Source organism: Aotus nancymaae, unplaced genomic scaffold (genome assembly GCF_030222135.1).
Source record: "Aotus nancymaae isolate 86718 unplaced genomic scaffold, 86718_ANA_hifiasm-v0.15.2.pri h1tg000028l, whole genome shotgun sequence".
Taxonomy (NCBI): domain Eukaryota; kingdom Metazoa; phylum Chordata; class Mammalia; order Primates; family Aotidae; genus Aotus; species Aotus nancymaae.
In genome coordinates, this window is record NW_026988441.1 from 40266028 (window position 1) to 40291415 (window position 25388).

The 25388-nt window shown below is 52.2% G+C and overlaps 1 protein-coding gene and 1 long non-coding RNA gene across 5 annotated transcripts in view; one reads left to right on the top strand and one right to left on the bottom strand.

Annotated features, from left to right (window-relative positions):
- Positions 1–36: 36 nt before the first annotated feature.
- The window catches only part of LOC135276810 (uncharacterized), a 44656-nt gene continuing 19304 nt past the window's right edge, over positions 37–25388 (top strand). Inside the window, exons 1-3 of one of the 3 annotated variants that reach the window (XR_010344381.1) lie at positions 37–497; positions 10488–10570; positions 12813–13413. This is a non-coding gene — a long non-coding RNA (uncharacterized LOC135276810). Of the gene's footprint in view, positions 498–3630; positions 8355–10487; positions 10571–12812; positions 13414–25388 lie in introns of those variants that run through there. The other 2 variants (XR_010344382.1, XR_010344383.1) reach the window with 2 other exon arrangements.
- ATCAY (ATCAY kinesin light chain interacting caytaxin) overlaps positions 8285–25388 on the bottom strand; it is a 46047-nt gene continuing 28943 nt past the window's right edge. For both annotated transcript variants that reach the window (XM_064382079.1, XM_064382080.1), the window contains 7 exons: positions 24479–24610; positions 22893–22979; positions 19066–19164; positions 16043–16078; positions 14989–15060; positions 12887–12922; positions 8285–8480 (listed from right to left, as the gene is read on the bottom strand). In XM_064382079.1, the coding sequence (XP_064238149.1) occupies positions 8471–8480; positions 12887–12922; positions 14989–15060; positions 16043–16078; positions 19066–19164; positions 22893–22979; positions 24479–24610 (472 nt within the window). In that variant the 3' untranslated portion in view covers positions 8285–8470. The remainder of the gene's footprint in view (positions 8481–12886; positions 12923–14988; positions 15061–16042; positions 16079–19065; positions 19165–22892; positions 22980–24478; positions 24611–25388) is intronic.

Sequence of the window (25388 nt, forward strand, 5' to 3'; positions counted from 1 at the left end):
CGGGCAGAGGGCTGCCTCGTCCCTCCTCCCTCCCCCCACCTCCCTGCTCTTCCACTCCCTCTCTCCTCCCCTTCTTCCTCCCTTCTCCCTCTTCTCCAGCCCCACCCCCTGCCTTCCTCCTGGCCAGAGAGCTCAGGTCAGCAGCCCCACACTTTCTCCTCCCTAAAAATATCCCACTCCCTGTGTCCTCTGGCCTGACCCTGACATTAAGATTGGTTCTCGCAATGTCAAGGAAGAGAACTCAGCCACCCCGCTCCCACAGCAGACCTAGAGGCCGGGCCCTCCGGGAGCTTCCTTTTCCGAGGAGGTCAAGGCCAAGGTGGGCTTAAGATCCTTAGCAGTGAATCACAAGATAGCCTTGCCCTGGTGACTGACCGGAGCCCCGCCACAAGATCTCAGCGTGACAGCAGGAGCCATTCATGGTGTGGCTGGAGTCACTTGACTGGGTGGGGGGGCCAAGGGGAGGAATGACGGGCTGTTGCTCCTCCCTTGTACTGGTAAGTGGAACAAGTATTCTTTTATTACATTTTTATTTTATTTTATTTTAATATGAGACAGAGTTTTACCCTTTCACTCAGCCTGGTGTGCAATGGCACCATCTCGGCTCACTGCAACCTCCACCTCCCGGGTTCAAGCGATTCTCCTGCCTCAGCCTCCTGAGTACCTGGGATTATGGGAGTGCTCCACCACACCCAGCTAATTTTTGTGTTTTTAGTATAGACCAGGTTTCACCATGTTGGCCAGGCTGGTGTCAAACTCTTTACCTCAGGTGATCTGCCTGCCTTGACCTCCCAAAGTCCAAAGTGCTGGGATTACAGCACTTTGTAAACCACCAAGCCTGGCCTACATTTTTTTTTTTTTTTTTTTTTTTGAGACAGAATCTTGCTCTGGGGTTGTTGCCAGGCTGGAATGCAATGGTGTGATCTCAGCTTACTGCAACCTCCACCTCCCGGGTTCAAGCAATTGTCCTGCCTCAGCCTCCTGAGTAGCTGGGACTGCAGGCATCTGCCACTACGCCTGGCTAACTTTAGTATTTTTAGTAGAGATGGGGTTTCACCATGTTAGGCTAGTTTTGAACTCCTGACCTCAGGTGATCCGCCTGCCTTGGCCTCCCAAAGTGCTTGGAATACAGACGTGAGCCACCATGCCTGGCCTACATTTTTAAATTTTTTGAGACGGGGTCTTGCTCTGTGGCCGAGGCTGGAGCATGGTGGCGCGATCACGGCTCACTGTGGCCTCAACCTCTCAGACTCGAGCGATCTTTCTGCTTCAGCCTCCCAAGTAGCTGAGACTACAGGTCCGCATCACCACGCCTCACTTTTTAATTTCTTGGAGAGATGGGGTCTTGCTATGTTGCCCAGGTTGGTCTCGAACTCCTGGCCTCAAGTGATAATTCCCCTGCCTCGACCTCCCTAAGTGCTGAGATTACAGGCATGTGGTGCCTTTCCCAGCCAGAAAATATTTTTTCTGATGCTTTTTTTTTTCCAGATGGAGTTTTGCTCTTGTTGCCTAGGCTGGAGTGCAATGGCGTGATCTCGGCTCACTGAAACCTCCGCCTCCTGGGTTCAAGAGCAGTTGTCCAGCCTCAGCCTCCTGAATGGCTGGGACTACAGGCATGCGCCACCATGCCCAGCTAATTTTTGTATTTCTAGTAGAAACGGGGTTTCACCATGTTGGTCAGCATGGTCTCGATCTCTTGACCTTGTAATCTGCCTGCCTTGGCCTCCCAAAGTGCTGGGATTACATGGGTGAGCCACCAAGCCTGGCCCTAATTTTTAAGAGATGAGGTCTTGTTACATTGCCTAGGCTGGTCTCGAACCGCTGGCCTCAAGTGATCTTTCCTCCTTGGCATCCCCAAGTGCTGGGATTACAGGCTTAAGCCACCACACCTGGCCAATGATGTACTTTGTGAGTCCTCTTTACAGAACTGTGAGCCTGGCCTTTACAAGCTCTTGCAAAATGGACTGGAAATCTTGGGATCTTCATGAGAAAAGCTCAGAAAAGCAGTCAGCCACAGGGTCTGTGGATGTGTGGCGGGGTGGCCGTGTCTGTGGCCTGAGCTCCTCCCGGCGCTCAAGCAGGCACCCCGCAGAGCCCGACCCCTGGGCTTCACCTCTGACCCAGTTTCGGTGGCAAGAATTTCCTGGGAGCCTCTTGGTGGGGCACGTGGCCCAGGACCTCAGGTGACGTGACTTGCTCAGATAAAGGCCCTGGCAGGGCACCTCTGGGAGGGCTCCCTGTGCCAGTCCACCCGGGTGGGAAGGACAGGGAGGAGGTACAGGGGTTACAAATGCCTGCCAGACCCCAAGCAGTCTCAGGTCCCAGGGTGTTAATTAGCGACCTCATTGCTATACGGTTCGTGATCCCGTTTGCATAAAATGTCCAGGACTCGCCAATCCACAGGGGCAGGAAGGGGAGGCCTGGGTACCAGGGGCTGGGGTGCATGGGTGGGGATGATTGTTGCTGCTGGTGATGGATTTACTTTTGGGGTAATGGAATGTTCTGGAATTTGATTGATAGAGGTGGTCTTTGCAAAACATTGTGAAGAATGTACTCTTAAAAATGGTGAATTTTGGCTGGATATGGTGGTCATGCCTGTAATCCCAGCACTGTGGGAGGCCAAGGCGGGCAGATCATGAGGTCAAGAGATCGAGACCATCCTGGTCAACATGGTGAAACCCAATCTCTACTAAAAATACAAATATTTTAGCTGGGTGTGGTGGTGCATGCCTGTAGTCACAGCTACTCAGGAGGCTGAGGCAGGAGAATCGCTTGAACCTGGGAGGGTGGAGGTTGCGGTGAGCCTAGATCGCGCCATTGCACTCCAGCCTAGGCAACAAGAGTGAAACTCCGTCTCAAAAGAAAGAAAAGAAAAAAGGTTAATTTTAGCTGGGTGCAGTGGCTCACGCCTGTAATCCCAGCACATTGGGAGGCCGAGGCAGGCAGATCACCTGAGGTCAGGAGTTTTGAGACCAGCCTGACAAACATGGAGAAACCCTGACTCTCCTAAAAAATGTAAAATTAGCCGGGTGTGGTGGCGCACGCCTGTGATCCCACATAACTAGGGAAGCTGAGGCAGGCGACTCACTTGAACCCGGGAGCCAGAGGTTTCGATGAGCAGAGATCATGCCATTGCACTGGGCAACTTCATCTCAGAAAAAAAAAAAAAAAAGATTAATTTTGTGTTAAGTGACTTTCATCTTGATTTAATAAAAAAGTGTTTGTTGGCAGTGGCTCCCAACTGTAATGCTAGCTGTTTAGGAGGCCAAGGTGGGAGGATCAGTTGAGGCCAGGAGTTCAAGACCAGTCTGGGCAATGTTGTGAGAACTTTGCCTCCTTGCCCACAACCATTTCTACAAAAAATAATAAAAAAAAAAAAATAGCTGGGTGTGGTGGTGTGCTTCTATAGTTCCACCTACTTGGGAGGCTGAGGCAGGAGGATCTCTTTTTTTTTTTTTTTTTTTCCAGTTTAACCAATATTTATTAATCATCTACTAGGTATCAGGAACTGTGCTCTGAACATTGAAGGCAATTTTTAAATTACATTTTCACTGATGTGTAATTTAGATACAATAAGATGCATAGATCCTAAGTGTACAGTTTGATGAGTTTTTTAAAATTTTACTTCAGGTGTATGCTATATCCGGCGCTTCTCCCCACGTTATTCCTCCGCACCCTCCCCGCCCGGCAGGAGGATCTCTTACGCCCAGGAGGTTGAGGCTGCAGTGAGCTGTGATTGCATGACTGCGCTCCAGCCTGGGCCACAGAGGAAAACCCTGATTTTTTAAAAAACAAAGAAGGGCTGGGCACAATAGCTCACACCTGTGATCCCAGCACTTCGGGAAGCCAAAGCAGGAGGATCACTTGAGGTGAGGAGTTCGAGACCAGCCTGACGAACACGGTGAAACCCCATCTCTACTTAACACAAAACTTAGCCAGATGTGGTGGCAGACATCTGCAATTCCAGCCTGCTCGGGACGCCAAGGCAGGAGAACCGCTTGAACCCAGGAGGCAGAGGTTGCAGTGAGCCGAGATTGTGCCACTGCACTCCAGCCTGGGCAACAGAGACTCCGTCTCAAAAACAAAAAACAAACAAAAACTTAATAAAAAGAAAGTGACCAGGTGACGAAGCCCTTAATTTAGTCCTGGGTTTTTCTGAAACACTGATGGCAGCTGATCTGACCCCTGGGCCCTCTCCGGCTGCCCAGCTCTGCCTGCCCCAGGCCTTGTCCCCATGGGTTGTTCTGCTGGGGACACCCCTCCTTCCGCTGGCCTGGCTGATGGCTGCTTGTATGTTGCTTGTCTGATCATAAAAGTCCCTTCCTCCTGGTCCCATCAAGGCCCCAGGTCTCTGGGTTGAGCCCCTCCACTTGGGCTGGGAGTGGCGTGAGGGACTAAACCCCCAGTGCCCCTAAATGAAGGAGTGAATGAGTGAGGTTTTCTCTTCTTTTTTTTTCTTTTGGAGACAGAGTCTCCCTCTTTTGCCCAGGCTGGAGTGCAGTGGCACAATCTCGCTGCAACCTCCGCCCCACTGGGTTCCAGCAGTTCTCCTGCCTCAGCCCCCCCGAGTGGCTGGGATTACAGGTGTGCACCACCATGCCTGGCTAATTTCAGTATTTTTAGTGGAGACAGGGTTCCGCCATGTTGGCCAGGCTGGTCTCAAACTCCTGACCTCAAGTGATCCATTCGCCTTCACCTCCCAAAGTGCTGGGATTGCAGGCGTGAGCCACCGCGCCCGGCCTGCCACTAGAATTGAAAAAAGAGCAAACCTCCCTTCTCGGTGATAGTTTATTTATTCCACATAAAAATTCCCCCAAAGCTCATGGAGATGATGTCTTCCCATCACGACAGTCATCAATCCTAATCTCACTTCTGTTCTGAAAAACCACAAAACTCATCGTTGGAGGGATGGGCGTGCTGACCGGGCTTTGGGGGAGGGTTTATGATGCATCCCATGTGTCACCAGAGGGAAATCCAACGTCCTTTTATGAGGAGGGTCAGGGTCCGTTGCATTTTGGCCAAAACCACGGCCCCCACCCTGATACAAATCCATCGCCAAGCTGATCTGTGAATGGTGCGGGTTGCCGCCCAGCTGGGAGCGGCGGCCCAGGTGTTCGAGCCTCATCACACCTGCCAACAGGTGGCCTCGCCGGGGGGCCTCTTTTGCTCTGGAGGGTCCGCTGGGGGCTGAGTTTGGGTCTTCAGTTTCTCCTGCCTGTTTCCTGTGACTGCTGGTGATCCAAAGGGGTGGGTGGGCCACGGCCTAATGGGCGGTACCCCCGGAGTTTCTGGTGGCGGCAGAGTGTTCAGCCGGCGGGCGCCCTCCGGGTCAGCTGGGCCTCCTTTGTCACTTGGCTGCTGCTGTAGACACTGGATGATTAGTTTTCTGATCAGGTGGAACGAGTCCCTTCCTGTCCCTGTCTCCTGCCTGTGACTTGGAAGAGGCCTCAGTCTTCTATGAAGATGGAGGCCCGGGAGTCCTAGTCACTGCTGGGGGAGAAGGGTTCATGCTGAAGTCACATGCCTTTGGTCACCGGGGACAAATCGTGGCAGCTGGGCCTGGCTGGCATCGATCTGCTGGAGCCTCTCCCCTCAGGGCAGTCTGACAGTCAGGCTTCTGTCACCATCTTTTGTTTGTTGTTTGGAGTCGGAGTCTTGCCCTGTCGCCCAGGCTGGAGTGCAGTGGTACAATCTCTGCTCACTGCAACCTCCACCTCCTGCGTTCAAGCGATTCTCCTGCCTCAGCCTCCCGAGTAGCTGGGATTACAGGCGCGCGCCACCACAGCTGGCTAATTTTTGTATTTTTAGTAGAGACGGGGTTTTGCCATGTTGGCCAGGCTGGTCTCGAACTCCTGACCTGAGATGATCCACCTGCCTCAGCCTCCCACAGTGCTGGGATGACAGGCGTGAGCCACCGTGCTGCTGAGACTTGACATTTGGGAAACACAAATGATAAAACCCTGCCACGTCCCTAAATGTCCCAGCCTCCCCAGGGCAATGCTGAGACCCAGAGATGTCCCGTCACAGCCAGTGGCTTCACGGCAAGCTGCAGGCCTACGGCCGCTCAGAAACCCTGCCTTGCTCTCGACAGGAGCTGCTGCATAGGACCCTGTCCCACGGGACAAATCTTTCTGCATCTCTGCCCCTCAGCACTAAATGCCACCAGGTCCCTCCCATCCATCACTGGAATAACCGAAAATGCACTTCTTTGCTGTCCCAGGTCAAGATGCACTGGACGCTTTCACTGAGGCTCAGTTCACTGTGGGTCCGGCTGGCCCAGCCTGGACTCTCAGGCAGGAAGGAGGGCCTGGAGAATGTGCCCTTCTACTCGACGTCTGCTCAGATTGATAGACACGAAGACATCTAGGATTAGAAGGAACCGCGTCAGCAACTCTGCAAACACCGTCCAGCCTTTTCTTTTCTTTTTTTTGGGGGGACAGAGTTTCGCTCTTGTCACCCAGGCTGGTGTGTAGTGGCGTGACTTTGACTCACTGAAACCTCTGCCTCCCAGGTTCAAGCGATTCTCCTGCCTCAGCCTCCCAAGTAGCTGGGATTACAGGCGCGCACCCCCAAACCTGGCTAATTTTTGTATTTTTAGTAGAGACAGGGTTTCACCATGTTGACCACGCTGGTCTCGAACTCCTGACCTCAGGTGATCCACTCACCTCAGCCTCCCAGATTGCTGGGATTATAGGTGTGAGCCACCGCACCCGGCCTATTTTTGTTTTGTTTTGTTTTGAGACAGAGTCTTGCTCTGTCATCCAGGCTGGAGTGCGATGGCATGATCTTGGCTCACTGCAACCTCCACCTCTCAGGTTTAAGTGAGTCTTGTGTCTCAATCTCCCAAGTAGTTGAGATCACAGGCACTTGCCCCCACGGCCGGCTAATTTTTGTATTTTTAGTAGAGATGAGGTTTCACCATGTTGGCCAGGGTGGTCTCGAACTCTTGACCTCAGGTGATCTGCCTGCCTCGGCCACCCAAAGTGCTGGGATTACAGGCGTGAGCCACCACTCCCAGCCAGCCTTTTCTTGAATGCCTCCAGAGACAGGGAGCTCGCTGCTTCTGGAGTCCATCTAACCGGTGACGGGCGTTTGGACCGCATTAGGAAAGTCTTGTCTTTTTTTTTTTCTAAGGGAAATTTGCCTCCTGAACAAGAACCCGCTGGTCCAAGCTTTGCATGCAAGAGGCTACAGCCAGCACGCTGGATTTATCTTCCCGAGTGACTTCTGAAACACTCCAACGTCCGACCCCCTGTATCTTCCTTTTGCTAGGTCTGCCTGTTTCAGAGCTGGCTTCTGAGCCTCTTCTGTTCCAACCCGGAACAGCGTTGGTACATACCAGCCCGATGCTGGGTCGGGGAAGCAGCGAGGTCAGCATCTCTCTCTCTCTCTCTCTTTTTTTTTTTGAGACAGAGTCTTGTTCTTGTGGCCCAGGCTGGAATGCCACGGCACTATATCAGCTCACTGCAACCTCCACCTCCCGGGTTCAACCGATGCTCCTGCCTCAGCCTCCCGAGTAGCTGGGATTACAGGAGCCTGCCACCACGCCCTGCTAATTTTTGTATATTTAGTAGATACAGGGTTTTGCCATGTTGGCCAGGCTGGTCTTGAACTCCTGACCTCGTGATCCACCCGTCTCGGCCTCCCACAGTGCTGGGAATACAAGCGTGAGCCACCGCACCCGGCCAAGGTCAGCATTTCTCATTCATTGGTGGGACGTATTGACTGGGTTTGCCCTGTGGCTTGGCGTCTGAATTCAAGGAGCTTGAGAATGGTCTAGATTATTGGGGCGTCATTTTGCAATCGCAGGACAAGGACGGTTGGCAGCGGCCCTTCTTGTGGATGGGCTCTGGGCTTCTCAAAGAACTGGGTGTCATTTTGAGCGAGGAGGACGTGGGTTAAATGAAAAACCACTGATGTGAATTGGACATAAGGTCGGAGGCCAGGAGGTACCCCAGGACATGACCCTCCTATGGGGTTTGAGTTACCAGGTCCAGGGCCACGTTCTGGGGGGAAAGGCACAGGAAAGGACGCAGACCCAGCCGGGGTGGCGGTGGGTGTCTGTGGCTCCAACCTGGAGCAGGTGACAAGCAAGAGAAGGGTCTTGAATCTTGTATCCAGCTCTGACCACAGGGGCTGGGAGCAGGAGCCGGGCCACCGAGGCCTCGCGGCCACCCCCTGCACTTCTTGCTCTCCTTGGCCGCGAGTTCATGCGTGTGGAAAGGTGTGGCGCTCAGAGATGGGCCCTTTTCTGGAACGCACAAATACTGCATCATTTAAAAAAAAAAATACAATGTTTTCAAGCAGCGAAAAAGGACGCTGGGTTTCAGAGATGAATGGAGGGGCTGGCACCCTTGGAAGACTGGGACTCAGGAGGAGGCAGGATGAGATCGGGGGCCAGTGGGCGTCTGACAGAGGTTTCCTGGCGTCTGGAATCTTCTTCCACGTCCTTCGTTATGCTCACGTCACCTCAGGACATGCTAGGGAGGGAGACACACAGGCCAAGTTATTACTGTTAATGTTAAAAGTGCAAAATGCTCTTCCACACGTGTGGAAGCTGAATGATCCCACCCAGTGTGGGTGAGTTCTCAGCAGCAAGAGCGGCACTTACCCCTCAGGACTAGGCTCTTGCCACCCACTTTCTAAGTGTGGCTCTGAGGGTCTCCTTCCTGGTGACCCAGCAGAACAGGCCTGGAGACTGGTACCCTCAGTCAGCCCAGAGGGAGGCTTCAACCCATCCATTCACTCACCCTTCCATCCAACGACACATCTATCCACCCACCCATCCACCCACCCACTCACCCAGCCATCCAACCCACCCATCCGTCTGTCATCCATCCATTCATCCACTCACCTACCCACTCATCCATCCATCCATCTACTTACCCATTTACCCCACCATTTATCCAACCAAGCATTCATCTACCCATTCGCCCATCCATGTTTCCATCCCTCCACCCATCCATTCATCCACCCATCCACCCATCCATTCATCCACCCATCCATCCATCCATCCATCCCATTATCCATCTATCTTCCCATCCATCTACTCATCCATCCATCCATCCCATCATCCATCTATCCTCCCATCCATCCACTCACTCATCTATCCATCCACCCATCCACTCATCATCCATCCATCCTTCCATCCATTTATCCATCTGTCCATCCATCCATCCTTCCATCCATCCATCCACCTATCCACTCATCCATTCACCTATTGCTCCTTACAATTCCTTCTTTGTGTTTTTAGTCTTTTAAGACATGCCTTTTGTATCTTCTCCACCCAGGCGTCTCCAGGCAGGATCCAGTTCTGCCGTTTGTTGTCTGTGCTGTCTTTTGCTCGTGGTGGATGATTTCCTTGTGTTTCCTGTCTGTGTGTGTGAACTCATCTCCAGATGGGTTCACAGAGCATGGGTGGAGGTGGTCTTTTCAGAAATACATTGAAAACTTCCTTTTTCTCAGTGCCCCTGAAGCAGCACTGGTCTATGACCGTTTTTGATGTCTATTTCTTAGCTTGGAGCTTCCTGGGTCACATGGGTAGTAAGGCACGTGGCCAGGCCATGTCATAGATTTGTATAAGACTGTGTGGTTGCTGGGCGCGGTGGCTCACGCCTGTAATCCCAGCACTTTGGGAAGCCGAGGCAGGTGGATCACGAGGTCAACAGATCGAGACTATCCTGGTCAACATGGTGAAACCCCGTCTCTACTAAAAGTACAAAAAATTAGCTGGGCATGGTGGCGCGTGCCTGTAATCACAGCTACTCAGGAGGCTGAGGCAGGGGAATTGCCTGAACCCAGGAGGCAGAGGTTGCGGTGAGCCGAGATGGTGCCATTGCACTCCAGCCTGGGTAACAAGAGCGAAACTCGGTCTCAAAAAAAAAAAAAAAAAAAGACTGTGTGGTCAAGGATAGATCCCACACATTCTAAAGAAAAGTCTGGCCCTTGCCTGGCTCCTGGGAGTAACCTCGAAAGTCTTTGAGAGTCCAGCCGGGACTGTCTTTGTTTACCTGGGGGCCTTGGGTCAGGCCAGGTAGTCTATGCTGACTGATGCAGTTGGGCTGTGTCCCCACCCAAATCTCATCTTGGATTGTAGTTCCCGTAATACCTACGTGTTGTGGGAGGGACCCAGTGGGAGGTGACTAAGTCATGGGGGCGGTTTTTGAAATGGAGTCTCATTCTGTTGCCAGGCTGGAGTGCACTGGCACGATCTCGGCTCACTGCAACTTCTGCCTCCCGGGTTCAAGTGATTCTCCTGCCTCAGCCTCCCAAGTAGCTGGGACTCCAGGCGCCCGCCACCAAGCCCAGCTAATTTTTTGTATTTTTAGTAGAGACGGGGTTTCACCGTGTTAGCCAGGATAGTCTCGATCTCCTGACCTCGTGATTCACCCGCCTCGGCCTCCCAAAGTGCTGGGATGACAGGTGTGAGCCATCGCGCCCGGCCAAGATCTGATGGTTTTATAAGGGTCTTTTCCTCCTTTGTTCAGCGCTTCTCTCTCCTGCCGCCCTGTGAAGAGGTGCCTTGTGCCATGATTGTGAGTTTCCTGGGGCCTCCCAGCCATGCAGAACTGTGAGTCAATGAAACCTTTTCTCTATAAATTACCCAGTCTCGGGTTTTTCTTCATAGCAGCATGATAACGGATTAATATACTCACAATGTGACTTAGGGTGGGACTCGGGCCACGTGGGACCAGCTCGATCTGTGGAGGGGCGGGAGGCTAAGAGCGGCCATGAAGGCGGTCAGCCAGCTGTATGCAGTTGACTCTCAATGAACACCCTAGCCACTACGGCATGGGTGAGCTTCTCTAACCAGCAGCACTTTGTGTGTTTGGCCACACAGCCCTGCTGGGAGAAATAAAGGCTGTCCACACAGTCCCACTGGGAGAGGACACTTGGAAGCTTCCGCCCGGTCTCTCCTGGATCCTGCTCTATGCACCCCTTCCTCTTGTTGATTTTTTTTTTCTGAGACAGAGTCTCGCTCCGTCGCCAGGCATCAGGCTGGAGTACAATGGCGCAGTCTGGGCTCACTGCAATCTCCGTCTCCTGGGTTCAAGCGATTCTTCTGCCTCAGCCTCCTGAGTAGCTGGGACTACAGGCACACGCCACCACGCCCAGCTACTGTGTTTTTTTAGTAGAGACGGGGTTTCACCACGTTGGCCAGGATGGTCTCGATCTGTTGGCTTCGCGATCCGCCTGCCTTGGCCTCCCAAAGTGCTGGGATTACAGGTGTGAGCCACCGCGCCCGGCCTGTTTTTTTTTTTTTTTTTTTTTTTTTTTTAACAGAGTCTTGCTCTGTTGCCCAGGCTGGAGTGCAGTGGCATGATCTCAGCTTACTGCAACCTCTACTTCCCAGGTTCAAGCGATTCTTGTGCCTCAGCCTCCTGAGTAACTGGGATTACAGGTGTGCACGCCACCACACCCAGCTAGTTTTTTAAGTATTTTTATTTTATTTTTTCTTTTATTATTATCATTTTTTAGAGACAGAGTCTCACTCTGTCACCCAGGCTGGAGTGTAATGGTGCAATGTCAGCTCACTGCAACCTCCGCCTCCCAGGTTCAAGCAGTTTTCCTGCTTCAGCCTCTTGAGTAGCTGGGACTGCAGATGTGCGCCATCACGCCCAGCTAATTTTGTATTTTTGGTAGAGATGGAGTTTCACCATGTTGGCCAGGCCGGCCTTGAAATCCTGACCTCAAGTGATCCCCCGGCCTCAGCCTCCCAAAGTGCTGGGATTACAGGCATGAGCCACCACGCCCAGCCTTTTCCTGATTTTTACCTGTACCCTTCCACTGTAATAAACCATTTCCCTGTGATAAACCCTAAGCTAGAAGGCTCTGTGAGTCCATCTAGCAAACCGTCGCACCCGAGGGTACCCTTGGAAACAACACACAGGGAGGCTTTTCTTTCCTGTTTTTTTTTCTCTTTTTTGAGACAAAGTCTAGCTCTATTGCCCAGGCTGTGGAGTGTGGGAGTGTGGAGTGCAGTGGTGTGACCTTGGCTCACCTGGCTAACATATATATATATATATAAATTTGAGACCGAGTTTTGCTCTTTTCGCCCAGGCTGGAGTGTAGTGGCACAATCTCAGCTCACTGCAACCTCCGCCTCCCAAGTTCAAGCAATTCTCCTGCCTCAGCCTCCCGAGTAGCTGGGACTACAGGAGCCCACCACCACGCCTGGCTAATTTTATTTTTGTGGTTTTTTGAGGGGGTAGAGACAGGGTTTCACCATGTTGGCCAGGCTGGTCTCAAACTCGTGACCTCAGGTGATCCACCCACCTGAGCTCCCAAAGTGCTGGGATTACAGGTGTGAGCCACCGCACCCAGTGTAATTTTTGTATTTTTTTGTAGGGACGGGGTCTTGCCACGTTGCCCAGGCTGGTCTTAAACCCCTGACCTCAAGTGATCTGCCTGCCTTGGCCTCCCAAAATGCTGGGATTACAGGCCACCGTGCCTGGCCACAGGGTGGCTTTTCCTGGCATTCACAACCAAGTGGAGGATCTGAGGCGGATTGTGGACAATCCACCCTTCCGTGGCGTCGCCTCCTGGGCTCCAGGGAGCCTGGCTCTGTGCGGGTTTTTCCTTTAGGGGCGCTCTACTGCATAGCTCTGGGGCATCATTTGTGTCCTGGTCTATGTCATGGCGCCTCCTGGAGTTGTGCAGGGATGGCCTGACTGGTTAAGGGAACCACACCTCCCTGCCTCCCCTGTGCCGTATCCCCCACTCCCAATAAGTCATGGGCCAGTTTTCCTGGGGTCAGGCTGTCTGCCTGCTTTGTATTCGCTGGCAGCTGATTCGATTTTCCGTCCCTCTAGAGAACCCCAACTGATACAGGCTCCGTGTAGGAGATCCTGAAAACGGCACCAAGACCCCCCTGCCCCACACCCACCTTGTTTCCTGATCTTCTTCTGTGACTGGAGCAGACCTGTGGAGGACAGATGGAGACGGGGCATTATTTGCCTATTTTGGGGAGCCTGGAAATTTTCCTTTTTTTTTCTTTAACTTATGATTATTTTTAAGATACAGGGTCCATTAAATGACAGTTTCCAGGAAAAGAAATTTAAAAATAAAAAATAGAGAGTAATAATAAGATACAGGGTCTTGGAGGACGGTGGCTCACGCCCATTATCCCAGCACTTTGGGAGGCTGATGCGGGCGGATCACCTGAGGTCAAGAGTTTGAGACCATCCTGGCCAACATGGTGAAACCGCATCTCTACTAAAAATACAAAAATTAGTCAGGCGTCGTGGTGGGTGCCTGTAATCCCAGCTACTTGGGAGGCTGAGGCAGGAGAATCGCTTGAACCTGGGAGGTGAAGGTTGCAGTGAGCGGGATCGCGCCATTACACTCCAGTCCCTGGGTGACAAGAGTGAAACTGTCTCAAAATAAGTAAATAAATAAATAAAAGATACAGGGTTTGTTATGTTGTCCAGGCTGGAGTGCTGTGGTGGGATGGTGGCTCACTGCAGCTTCCAACTCCAGGGCTCAAGTGAGCCTCCCATCTCAGCCTCCCAAGTAGCTGGGACTCCAGGTACACACCATTATGCCTGGCTAATTTTTAAATTGTTTGTATCTCACTATGTTGCCCAAGCTGGTCTCGAACTCCTGGCCTCAAATGGTCTTCCTGCTTTGGCCTCCCAGAGTGCTGGGATTATAGGCGTGAACCACAGCACCCATTCTTGGGCATTTTCTGCTTGTTGGTGGAGGCTGTAAGCCCTATGAGGACCAGCACGGCTGTCTCGGGTAGAAAACAGGTCAGCGTGCATCTGCTGTGTAACAAATGAGCCTGAACAGACCGTTTTGAGGAACTTGGCCAAAGTCTTTCACTAACACAAAATGAAACCAATCATATTGCTGAGGGTCTGCTGGACTTGGGGAGTCTGAATCTACCTGCTGGGACTGGGACACAGGTCACCTTTCATCATTATGATAACATTGAGATTACGATAATGTGAGAACATCATGATAAGTTTTTTTTTTTTGAGGCAGGGTCTTGCTCTGTTGCCAGGCTGGAGTGCAATCATAGCTCGCGGCAGCCTTGACCTCCTGGTCTCCAGCCATCCGCTTGCCTCACCCTTCTGAGTAGCTGGGACCACAGGTGTACATCACCATACCTGGATAATTTTTTTTTTTTGAGACGGAGTCTCGCTCTTTTGCCAGGCTGGAATGCAGTGGCGCGATCTCGGCTCACTGAAACCTCCACCTCCCGGGTTCAAGCAATTCTCCTGCCTCAGCCTCCCAAGTAGCTGGGATTACAGGCGTGCACCACCACACCCGGCTAGTGTTGTATTTTTAGTAGAGATGGAGTTCTCCATGTTGGTCAGGCTGGTCTCAAACTCCTGACCTCAGTGATCTGCCTGCCTTGGCCTCCCAAAGTGTTGAGATTAAAGGTGTGAGCCACCATACCTGGCCAATTTTGTATTTTTAGTAGAGCCAGCGTTTCACCATATTGGCCAGGATGGTCTCCATCTCTTGACCTCGTGATCCACCCGCCTCAGTCTCCCAAAGTGCTGAGATTACAGGCGTGAGCCACCGTGCCCGGTCCATACCTGGATAATTTTTATTTTTATGTTATTTATTTATTTATTTGAGATGGAGTCTCACTTCTTTGTCATGGAGTGCGGTGGTGTGACCTCGGCTCACTGCAACATCTGCCTCCCGGGTTCAAGCGAATCTCCGGCCTCAGCCTCCCAAGTAGTTGGAATGGGATTACAGATGTGCAACACCACGCCCGGCTAATTTTTCTATTTTTAGTAGAGATGAGATTTCACCATGCTGGCCTGGCTGGTCTTGAACTGCTGACCTCATGTGATTCGCCCGCCTCAGCCTCCCAAAGTGCTGGGATTATAGGTGTGAGCCACCGTGCCCCGGCCACTTAGTTCCATTTTCTCTTCCTGAATGAGGGCCCTCCCTCCTCCCCAGCCTCCCCCAAGGGATTAGGCAGCCTCCCGTGGCTCCCAGCTCTCCGCCCCTGGTCTCCTGCATACCTACCTGTTTTCCACTGGGGCCTCCTCTGGCTTCTCTTCACACCTGGGCAGCAGGAACTCCGGCTGGGGCCTTGCGCTGTGGACAGAGAGAACGAGGTGACAAGGGTGACTGGCTGGGCCAGGCCAGGGGACTCTCGGCTGCCACCGGCCTCTCTGGTTTCCTGTCCCTGGGACCCATTTTCTGAACCAGTGAGACGTTCCTCGCCTTTGCTATTTGAGAAAACTTCTGGGACCAAGCCTCTGTCTCATTTGCCTCTGTTTCCCTACCTGGCCTGATAAAGCCTGTTTTTCGTTTTGTTTTGTTGAGACAGGGTCTTGCTCTGTTGCCCAGGCTGGAGTGCAGCAGTGCAGTCATGGCTCACTGCAGCCTCAACTTCCTGGGATCAAGCAATCTCCCCGATTCAGTCTCCCCCCATGTAGCTGAACTCTAGGCACATGCCACCACAACTGGCTAATTTTGTTTTATTTGAGATGGTGTCTCGCTCTGTCACCCAGGCTCGAGTGCAGTGGCGCGACCTCGGCTCACTGCAGCCTCCGCCTCCCGGGTTCAAGTGATTCTCCTGCCTCAGCCTCCCGAGTAGTTGGGCCTACAGGCATGCACCACCACCCCCGGCTAATTTTTGTATTTTTGGTACAGATGGGGTTATGCCATGTTGCCCAGGCTGGTCCCAAACTCCTGACCTCAGGTGATCCTCCTGTCCTGGCCTCCCAAAGTGCTGGGATTACAGGCGTGAGCTCCCGAGCCCGGCCTGACTCTTATGCTCTGTGGAACCTGAAGTACGTGCGCATTCTTTCTGCCAAGAGTCCATCATCTTCCACAATAACCTCCCAGGCGGCTGTTAGCTTTTTATTTGCATAATGTCACTCTGTAGCTAAATGTGGGAGCCGGGATTTGAATGCAGGTCTGAGTTTAAAGTCCTTGGCAGAAGGACAGCATCTTGAGCCCTGCCCAAGACAATGGTCCCTGCTCAGCGGAAGTTGCCGGGTTGCCCTAACTGAGAGTCAGGCTCAGCCCCGTTGCCCCGACCCAGCCCCAGCAGAGGCCACTCGGCACACACCTCTCCCTCCTGGCCTTCAGTCTTTCCTCTTCGTATCTGAAAGAAAGAAAAAGACGTCAGACGCAACCCTCCTTTCCCCTGAGATATACTTTCCGGGGGAATTCCCTTCCCTTTTCCTTTTTCTTTATTTTCTTTATTTTTTTGAGATGGAGTCTCACTCTGTCACCCAGGCTGGAGTGCAGTGGTGCTATCTTGGCTCACTGCAACCTCCGCCTCCCAGGTTCAAGCAATTCTCTGCCTCAGCTTCCCCGAGTAGCTGGCGTGCGCCACCATGCCTGGCTAATTTTATTTTATTTTTTTTGTATTTTCTGTGGAGATGGGGTTTCACCATCTTGGCCAGGCTGATCTTGAACTCCTGACCTCATGATCCACCCACCGAGGCCTCCTAAAGTGCTGGGATTACAGGCGTGAGCCACCGTACCCGGCATTCCCTTCCCTTATCAAGCAGAGAAACGAGCTCTCTTTTTTCTATCTTTTCTCTCTCTCTCTTTTTTTAGACGGGATCTCATTCTGTCATAGTCCAGATTGGAGTGCAGTGGCGTGATCTCACCTGTGGCCTCCAACTCCTGGGCCCAAGCAATCCTCTGGCCTCAGCTTCCCAAAGTGCTGGGATTAAAGGTGTGAGCCACCACACCTGGCCCATAGATGCATTTTTGATTATAAATGTTTGTGTCGGCTGGGCATGGTGGCCTGGACCTCTAATCCCAGAAATTTGGGAGGCGGAGGTGGGCAGATCACCTGAGCTCAGGAGTTCGAGACCAGCCTGGGCAACATGGTGAAACCCCGTATCTACTAAAAATACCAAAATTGGCCAGGCGTGGTGGCAGGTGCCTGTAATCCCAGCTACTTGGGAGGCTGAGGCAGGAGAATCGCTTGAACCTGGAAGGCGGAGGATATGGTGAGCTGAGATCAAGCCATTGCACTCCAGCCTGGGCGACAGAGCGAGACTCCATCTCAAAAAAGAAAAAAATTATTCAGCCATGAAAAGGAAGGAAATTCTGGCACCGGCTACAGGGTGGATGCACCTTGATACACCTTGAGGACGTCACACTCAGTGAGAGACGTCAGATACACACACAAAAAATCCCTATAATCCCAGCACTTTGGGAGGCCGAGGCGGGTGGATCACGAGGTCATGAGATCGAGACCATCCTGGTCAACATGGTGAAACCCCGCCTCTACTAAAAATACAAAAAATTAGCTGGGCACGGTGGCGCATGCCTGTAATCCCAGCTACTCAGGAGGCTGAGGCAGGAGAATTGCCTGAACCCAGGAGGCGGAGGTTGCGGTGAGCCGAGATCGCGCCATTGCACTCCAGCCTGGGTAACAAGAGCGAAACTCTGTCTCAAAAAAAAAAAAAAAAAACTATCCCGTGTGGTTCCACTCCTAGGAGGTCCCTAGAGCTGTCAGATTCCCAGAATGCAGTGCACAGCATCCGCAGAGACAGAAAATAGGATGGGGAGTGGTGCCAGGGGCTGGGGAGTGAGTGTTTCATGGGGACAGAGTTTCAGTTTGAGAAGATGAGAAGGTTCTGGAGAGGGCCAGGCACAGCGGCTCATGCCTGTAATCCCAGCACTTTGGGAGGCTGGGGTAGGTGGATCACCTAAGGTCAGGAGTTCGAGACCAGCCTGGCCAACATGGTGAAACCCTGTCTCTACTAAAAATACAAAAATATGGTGACTCACGCCTGTAATCCAAGCACTTTGGAAGCCAAGGCAGGCGGATCACCTGAGGTTGGGAGTTCAAGACCAGCCCGATCAACATGGTAAAACCCCGTCTTTATAAAAAAAAAAAAAAAAAAATGCAAAAATTACCCGGGCGTGGTGGCGGGCGCCTGTAATCCCAGCTACTTGGGAGGCTGAGGCAGGAGAATCGCTTGAACCCAGGAGGCAGAGGTTACAGTGAGCTGAGACGGCATCACTGCACTCCAGCCTGGGCGACAGAGCGAGACTCCATCTCAAAAAAAAAAAAAAAGTTCAGAGTAGATGGTGATAATGACTGCACAATATACGAATGTGCTTAATGTCACTGAAATGTGTACTTAGAAATGGTTACGATGGCAGCTTCTATGTTACGTGTATTTTACCACATTAAAAAAAAAACCGGTTGTCTAAGGAGACTTTTGCAACATGAACCTATGGGGAAGTGTTGATGATGTGACGTTCAGTGAGAAAAGAACAGGACTTGATGCTGTTCATCCCTTCCTTTCCCAAGCTCCAGGTGGTCCCTGAGGGGCTCCAGGAAAGATAATGGGTGTGTTCTAGTGCCCCTGTTCCGAGTCTGTGTTTCCCCTCTTTGCTGGCTCCTGGCAGCCAGGGGGACCAGGTTGGTGGGAGGGTTGGGGGTGATATGATTTGGGTGTGTCTCCACCCAAAACTTTTTTTTTTTTTTTTGAGACGGAGTCTTGCTCTGTCGCCAGGCTGGAATGCAGTGGCGTGATCTTGGGTCACTTCAACCTCTGCTTCCCGGGTTCAAGCAACTCCCCTGCCTCAGCCTCCTGAGTAGCTGGGATCACAAGCGCCCGCCACGACACCAGGCTAATTTTTTGTATTTTAGTAGAGACTGGGTTGCACCATGTGAGTTAGGATGGTCTGGCTCTCCTGACTTTGTGATCTGCCGGCCTCGGCCTCCCAAAGTGCTGGGATTACAGGCGCGAGCCACCCCGCCCAGCCTTCCACCCAAATCTTATCTTGAATTGTATCCCTCACAATTCCTACGTGTTGTGGGCGGGACCTGGTGGGAGGTCATTGAATCGTGGGGGCGGGTCTTTCTTGTGCTAGTCTCGTGATAGTGAGTAAGTCTCACGAGATCTGATGGCTTTATAAAGGGGAATTTCCGGTCCCAAGTTTCCTGCGCTTGTCGGCCGCCGTGGGAGACGTGCTTTTTGCCTTTCGCTATGATTGTGAAGCCTCCCCAGCCACGTGGAACTGTGAGTCCGTTAAACCTCTTTTGTAAATTGCCCTGTCTCACTTAGCAGCCCGAGAACGGACGAATATGGCGGGGAGGGGTGCGGGGCCACTCACTGCAAGACGCAGTCTGGGATCTGGACGTGTTCCATGGGGATGAGTTGTTCCAGGTCTTCCAAGCTGTGCACGTACTGGATCTTGTTGATGAACTTGACGCTGGCAGTAGGAGAAGGAGGGAGAGGTCTGAAACGCAGCCCGTGGGTTGGGGGTGGGGGTTACGTAGGTCCAGACGGAGCCGTGGCGACAGGGATGCCCACAGGACCTCACTCCAGGGTGCCCCAGCTAAGACGGCCTCATCTCCCTCCCGCCCGATGCCAGCCTAATTCTCCTGCACCTGTGGGTGGGGTGGAGACCCCGGCTCTGCCCCGAAGCCCTTACAAGCAGGGCGGTGCACCTGACATGGGTCCCTGCAGTGAGGATCTGGTTGGAAGGAAGTCAGGAGGGGAGGAGATAGATGCTCTGGGGCTCTAGGCTGTTTTCCCGTCATCTCTAAAAGTTGCTGTTCGTGTTAATTTTTCCCGAGAATGCTTTCTCTCTGTGTCACTGTGCAGGACGCCATAGCCAGTACTCAGTTGGGCACAGGTATGGGGCACGTGGGGCTGCCGATTGATTCTCTGTTATTTTATTTTATTTTATTTTATTTTTTTGAGACGGAGTCTTGCCCTTACTGCCTAAGCTGGAGTGCAATGGAGCAATCTCGGCTCATTGCAACCTCCGCCTCCTGGGTTCAAGTGTTTCTCCTGCCTCAGCCTCCCGAGTAGCTGGGATTACAGGTGCCCGCTACCATGCCTGGCTAATTTTTTATATTTTTAGTAGAGACGGGGTTTCACTATGTTGGTCAGGCTAGTCTCGAACTCCTGACCTCAGGCGACCCACTGGCCTCTGCCTCCCAAAGTGCTGGGATTACAGGCGTGAGCCACTGCGCCCGGCCTGTTTGTTTTTTTCTTGAGACAGAGTCTTGCTCTGTCACCCAGGCTGGAGTGCAGTAGTGCAGTCTCAGCTCACTGCAACCTCCCCTTCCCGGGATCAAGTGATTTTCCCTGCCTCAGCCTCCGGAATAGCTGGGATTACAGGCATGCACCACTACTCCCGGCTAATTTTGTATTTTTAGTGGAGATGGAGTTTCACCATGTTGGCCAGACTGGTCTCGAAGTCCTGACCTCAAGTGATCTGCACGCTTCGACCTCTCAAAATGCTAGGATTACAGGCGTGAGTCACCACACCCGGCCGTATTTCTTTTTTTTTTTTTTTGTAGAGACAGGGTCTCGCTGTGTTGCCCAGGCTGGTCTTGTACTCCTGGGCTCAAGCGATCCTCTTGATCTTCCAAACTGTTGGGATTACAGGCGTGAGCTGTGGCGCCTGGTGAAGAGTGACAGAATTATTGGGTTGGTGCAAAGGGCATTGTGGGTTTCGTAATGAAAAGTATGTCAAGAACCTCAACTACTTTTGCTCCATCCTAATAGCTACATTAAAGGCAGAGGTAATCCGTGCTACTGAATTCTGCAGTCTAGAGGAGAAAATGCAATACTCTTAGACTGAAATGCGTGTTTACCATTTTGCCTGTGTGATTCATTATTAGCTTAAATGATCCATAATTAGCGTATTCCTCATCTCATTTCACTAATATGTAAATAAGCCCCTTCAGGGTACTTAGGAGTCCTTGAAAACAGCATGTCCAAAGTCTCTTCCTTGAAAATCACGCCTGGTGTGAACGTGTGCTGTCATTCAAGGGAAGGTGAAGCCCTCGTCTTTCACCCGTCCCAGATTTTTAACTGGGAACCTGAAAATTGGAATCTTTATTTTTAATTCAATGTTTTGTGTTAGATTAAATTAAAGTTGTATGACATTTTATTGGATTCAATAGGGCTTAACATGCCTTTTTTTTTTTTTTTTTTTTTTTTTTTTTTTTAAGATGGAGTCTTACTCTGTCTCCCAGGCTGGAATGTAGTGGAGCATTCTCGGCTCACCGCAACCTCTGCCTCTGGGTTCAAGCAATTCCCCTGCCTCAGCCTCCTGAGTAACTGGGAGTACAGGCACGTGCCACCACGCCTGGCTAGATTTTGTATTTTTAGTAGAGACAGGTTTTACCATGTTGGTCAGGGTGGTCTCGAACTGCTGACCTCGTGATCTGCCCGCCTTGGCCTTCCAAAGTGCTGGGATTACAGGCCTGAGCCACCGCGCCCGGCCTTTAACATGCCTAATTTTATTTCACTTGATCTGTTTTCCTCTATGCTTAATGTAGTAACTATAAATCTGATATGCATTATAGAATATATGTAGTTTTAAATTTGTTATTATCAATTAGTCATAATATTTATTTATACATATGTATATATATTTTATTTTTAGAGACAGGGTCTTGCTCTGTTTCCCAGGCTGGAGTGCAGTGGAGTGACATAGCTCACTGCAGCCTTGACCTCTTGGCTCAAGTGATCCTCCTGCCTCAGCCTTCTGAGTAGCTGGGACTACAGGCGTGTGCCGCCATGCATAGCTGATTTTTTTTTGAGACAGGGTCTCACTCTGTCACCCAGGCTGGAGTAAAGTGGTACAATCATGGCTCATTGCAGCCTTGATCTTCTGGCTCAAGCCATCCTCCCACGTGAGCCTCCACCCTGAGTCTCCCCAGTAGCTGAAACTACAGGTGTGCACCACCGTGTCCTGCTAATTTTTGTATTTTTTTGTAGAGATGGGGTTTTGCTATGTTGCTCAGGCTGGCCTCAAACTCATGGGCTCAAGCAATACTCCCACCTCAGCCTTTTGAGTAGCTGGGATTACAGGTATGAGCCACTGTGCCTGGCTTTGTGCAATTTAAAACTGTTTAAGGGCTGGGTGCAGTGGCTCGAACCTGTAATCCCAGCACTTTGGGAGGCCGAGGTGGGTGGATCACCTGAGATTGAGAGTTCGAGACCAGCTTGACCAACATGGAGAAAACCCCATCTCTATTAAAAATACAAAATTAGCCGGGCGTGGTGGCACATGCCTGTAATCCCAGCTACTTGGGAGGCTGAGGCAGGAGAATCACTTGAACCCGGGAGGCGAAGGTTTTGGTGAGCTGAGATCATGCCACTGCACTGCAGCCTGGGCAACAAGAGCGAAACTCCGTCTCAAAAATAAATAAGTAATAAAACCGCTTAAAGCAATAATATGTGCTTAATATATGCTATCATAGAGAAGCTGGAACATGCAGATCAAATGTGCACGTGCACACACACACGAATGCACACACACGCACACACAGATGCACACACAGATGCATGCATACATGCATACGCGCAGGCGCACGTGTACACAGACACACACACAGATGCACACACAGATGCATGCATACACGCACACACGCAGGTATGTGTACACAGACACACACAGGCACGGGTGCACACAGACACACACGCACACACAGATGCATGCATACATGCACACATGCAGGTACGTGTACACAGACACACACAGGCACGGGTGCACACAGACACACACAGGCACACACAGATGCATGCATACATGCATACGCGCAGGCGCACGTGTACACAGACACACACACACAGGCACGGGTGCACACAGACACACACGCACACACAGATGCATGCATACATGCACACGCGCAGGCGCACGTGTACACAGACACACACACAGGCACGGGTGCACACAGACACACACACATGCACACACAGATGCATGCATATATGCACACGCGCAGGTACATGTACACAGACACACACAGGCACGGGTGCACACAGACACACACACGCACACACAGATGCATGCATACATGCACACACGCAGGCGCACGTGTACACAGACACACACACACAGGCACGAGTGCACACAGACACACACACACACGCACGCACTCGGGCTACTGGCCTTGGTGCAGCCTCCCGTCTCACCTGATGAAAGGGCGGGAGATGGCCAGCACAGTCCGGATGAACCACGAGGGGTGGACAATGATCAAGGACTTCAGGTTTTTCCGCAATCTGTGTGGGGCCGCAAAGGAAGCAAGTTGGACTCCTGGGGCGAGCCCTGGGGAGGGAGGAGTTGGGTGGGGACGGGAGAGCCACAGGCAAGCATTCTGCTCATTCACACGTGGTCTCCAGGCACCTGTCATATCCCCGTCCCCATCCAAGACCTGGGGGTCCCGTGGCAGCATAAAGACACACCCTTGGAGTCCCTCAGACCCTAAGGTGGATGAGGTAGGTAGAGACCCCATGGTGCGGAGGAGGTGAAGCAGGTGGGTAGTTATTTGAGCAGCCGAGATTGTATTTTCACCACCTAATGCCCAAGGAGGGACCAGCCTGTCCTTAGGGCCCCCTTCCACTAACCTGGGTGCAAGGATGGATTGCCTGGGTCAATTGTCATTTTTTATTTGTTTTTATTTGAGATGGAGTCTCGCTCTGTCGCCAGGCTGGAGGGCAGTGACGTGATCTTGGCTCATTCCAACCTCCGCCTCTTGGGTTCAAGTGGTTCTCCTGCCTCAGCCTTCTAAGTAGCTGGGACTACAGGCTTACGCCACCAGGCCTGGCAATTTTTTTTTTTTGCATTTTTAGTAGAGACAGGGTTTCACCGTGTTGGCCAGGATGGTCTTGATCTCCTGACCGCGTGATCCGCCCGCCTCGGCCTCCCAAAGCGCTGGGATTACAGGTGTGAGGCACCGCGCCCAGCCTGGCTGGGTCAATTTTAACATCACTCTGTGGCTATTCACGATAACCCAGAGGTGGAAGCAGCCCGTGTCCATAAACGGATAGATGGAATGGAGAAACCAAATGTGGCATGTCCATACAATGGAATATTATGCAGCCATGAAAAGGAGGCTGGCTCTGACCCAGGCATCAATGTGGAGGCACTCTGAGGACACCATACTTAGTGAGAAAAGCCAGGCACAAAGGACAAATCCCGTGTTCCCAGACCTAGGAGTCCCTGGAGTCATCAGATTCACAGAGATGGAAAGTAGGATGGGGTGGCGGTGCCAGGGCCTGGGGAGAAGGAGTAGGGAGTGAGCATTTCGTGGGGACAGAGTCTGGCTCTGTCGCCCAGGCGGGAGTGCAGTGGTGTGATCTCAGCTCACTGCAACCTCCTCCCTCTGGGTTCCAGCGATTCTCCTGCCTCAGCTTCCCAAGTATCTGGGATTACAGGCATGTACCACCACGCCCAGCTAATTTTTGTATTTTTTAAGTATAGATGGGATTTCACTATATGTTGGCCAGGCTGGTCTTCAACTCCCAACCTCAGGTGATCTGCCCACCTCATCCTCCCAGAGTGCTGGGATTACAGGCATGAACCCCTTCGCCTAGCCTCAATTTTTTTTCTGTACAGACAGGGTCTTGCTCTGTTGTGCAGGCTGGTCTTGAACTCCTGGGCTCAAGCACTCCTCCCACCTTGTCCTCCCAAAGTGATGGGATTCCAGGCGCGAGCCCCCGCGCCCGGCCCCGTGTGTGGTTTTCATGCCCCCGCTTGCACGGCCTGAGGCGTCCCCCACCTCCGGTCGATCATCTGGTAGCACTTCTTCAGCCAGCCGATGCCAGGCATCCTCCGCCGGGGTGTGGCGCCGTTCAGGTACACGATCATGTAGTCCTCGGCCACCAGGAGCTCCAAGCTGCTGATGACATACCTGCTCACGGGGCACAGAAGGCAGGGACCCAACATGGAGGGGGCCAGCGTCAGGACACCTGCGGCGCCCACCCTGCCTGCCTCCACCCCTGCCCCGGGCCAGGTGTTGTCTCCTGTCCTGGCGGACTGCAGGGGGCACTGGGCGTGGATGATCCCAGCGCACCCCACATGCGTGTCAGTGGGTGCCCTCAGAGGCGGTTACCCTTTTGTTGAGTATTTTTTTTTTTGAGACGGAGTTTCGCTCTGTCACCCAGGCTGGAGTGCAGTGGTGAGATCTCGGCTCACCGCAGCCTCCGCCTCCCAGGCTCAAGCGATTCCCCTGCCGCAGCCTCCTGAGTAGCTGGGATTACAGGCACCTGCCACCACGCCTGGCTAATTTTGTATTTTTAGTAGAGACGGGGTTTCACCATGTTGGCCAGGCGGGTCTCAAATTCCTGAGCTCAAGCGATCCTCCCACCTCAGCCTCCCAAAGTGCTGGGATTACAGGCATGAGCCACTGCGCCAGGACTGAGGCTGGAAATGTTACTAATAACATTGATAAGAGTTGTCATGACGATGGGCTCTGCTTATCAGCTCTCGGGTGCTGTGTGTATATCTCCTGTCTGTCATAATAAAACGACACCTCTGTGTCTCTGGGCAGGTCACTCAACCTCTCTGTAGTCCCGTGCCTGGAACTACAGGTGTGCACCACCACATCCAGCTCATTTTTGTATTTTTTGTAGAGATGGGGTTTCGCTATATTGCCGAATATAAACAGGCTGATCTCAGACTCCTGGCCT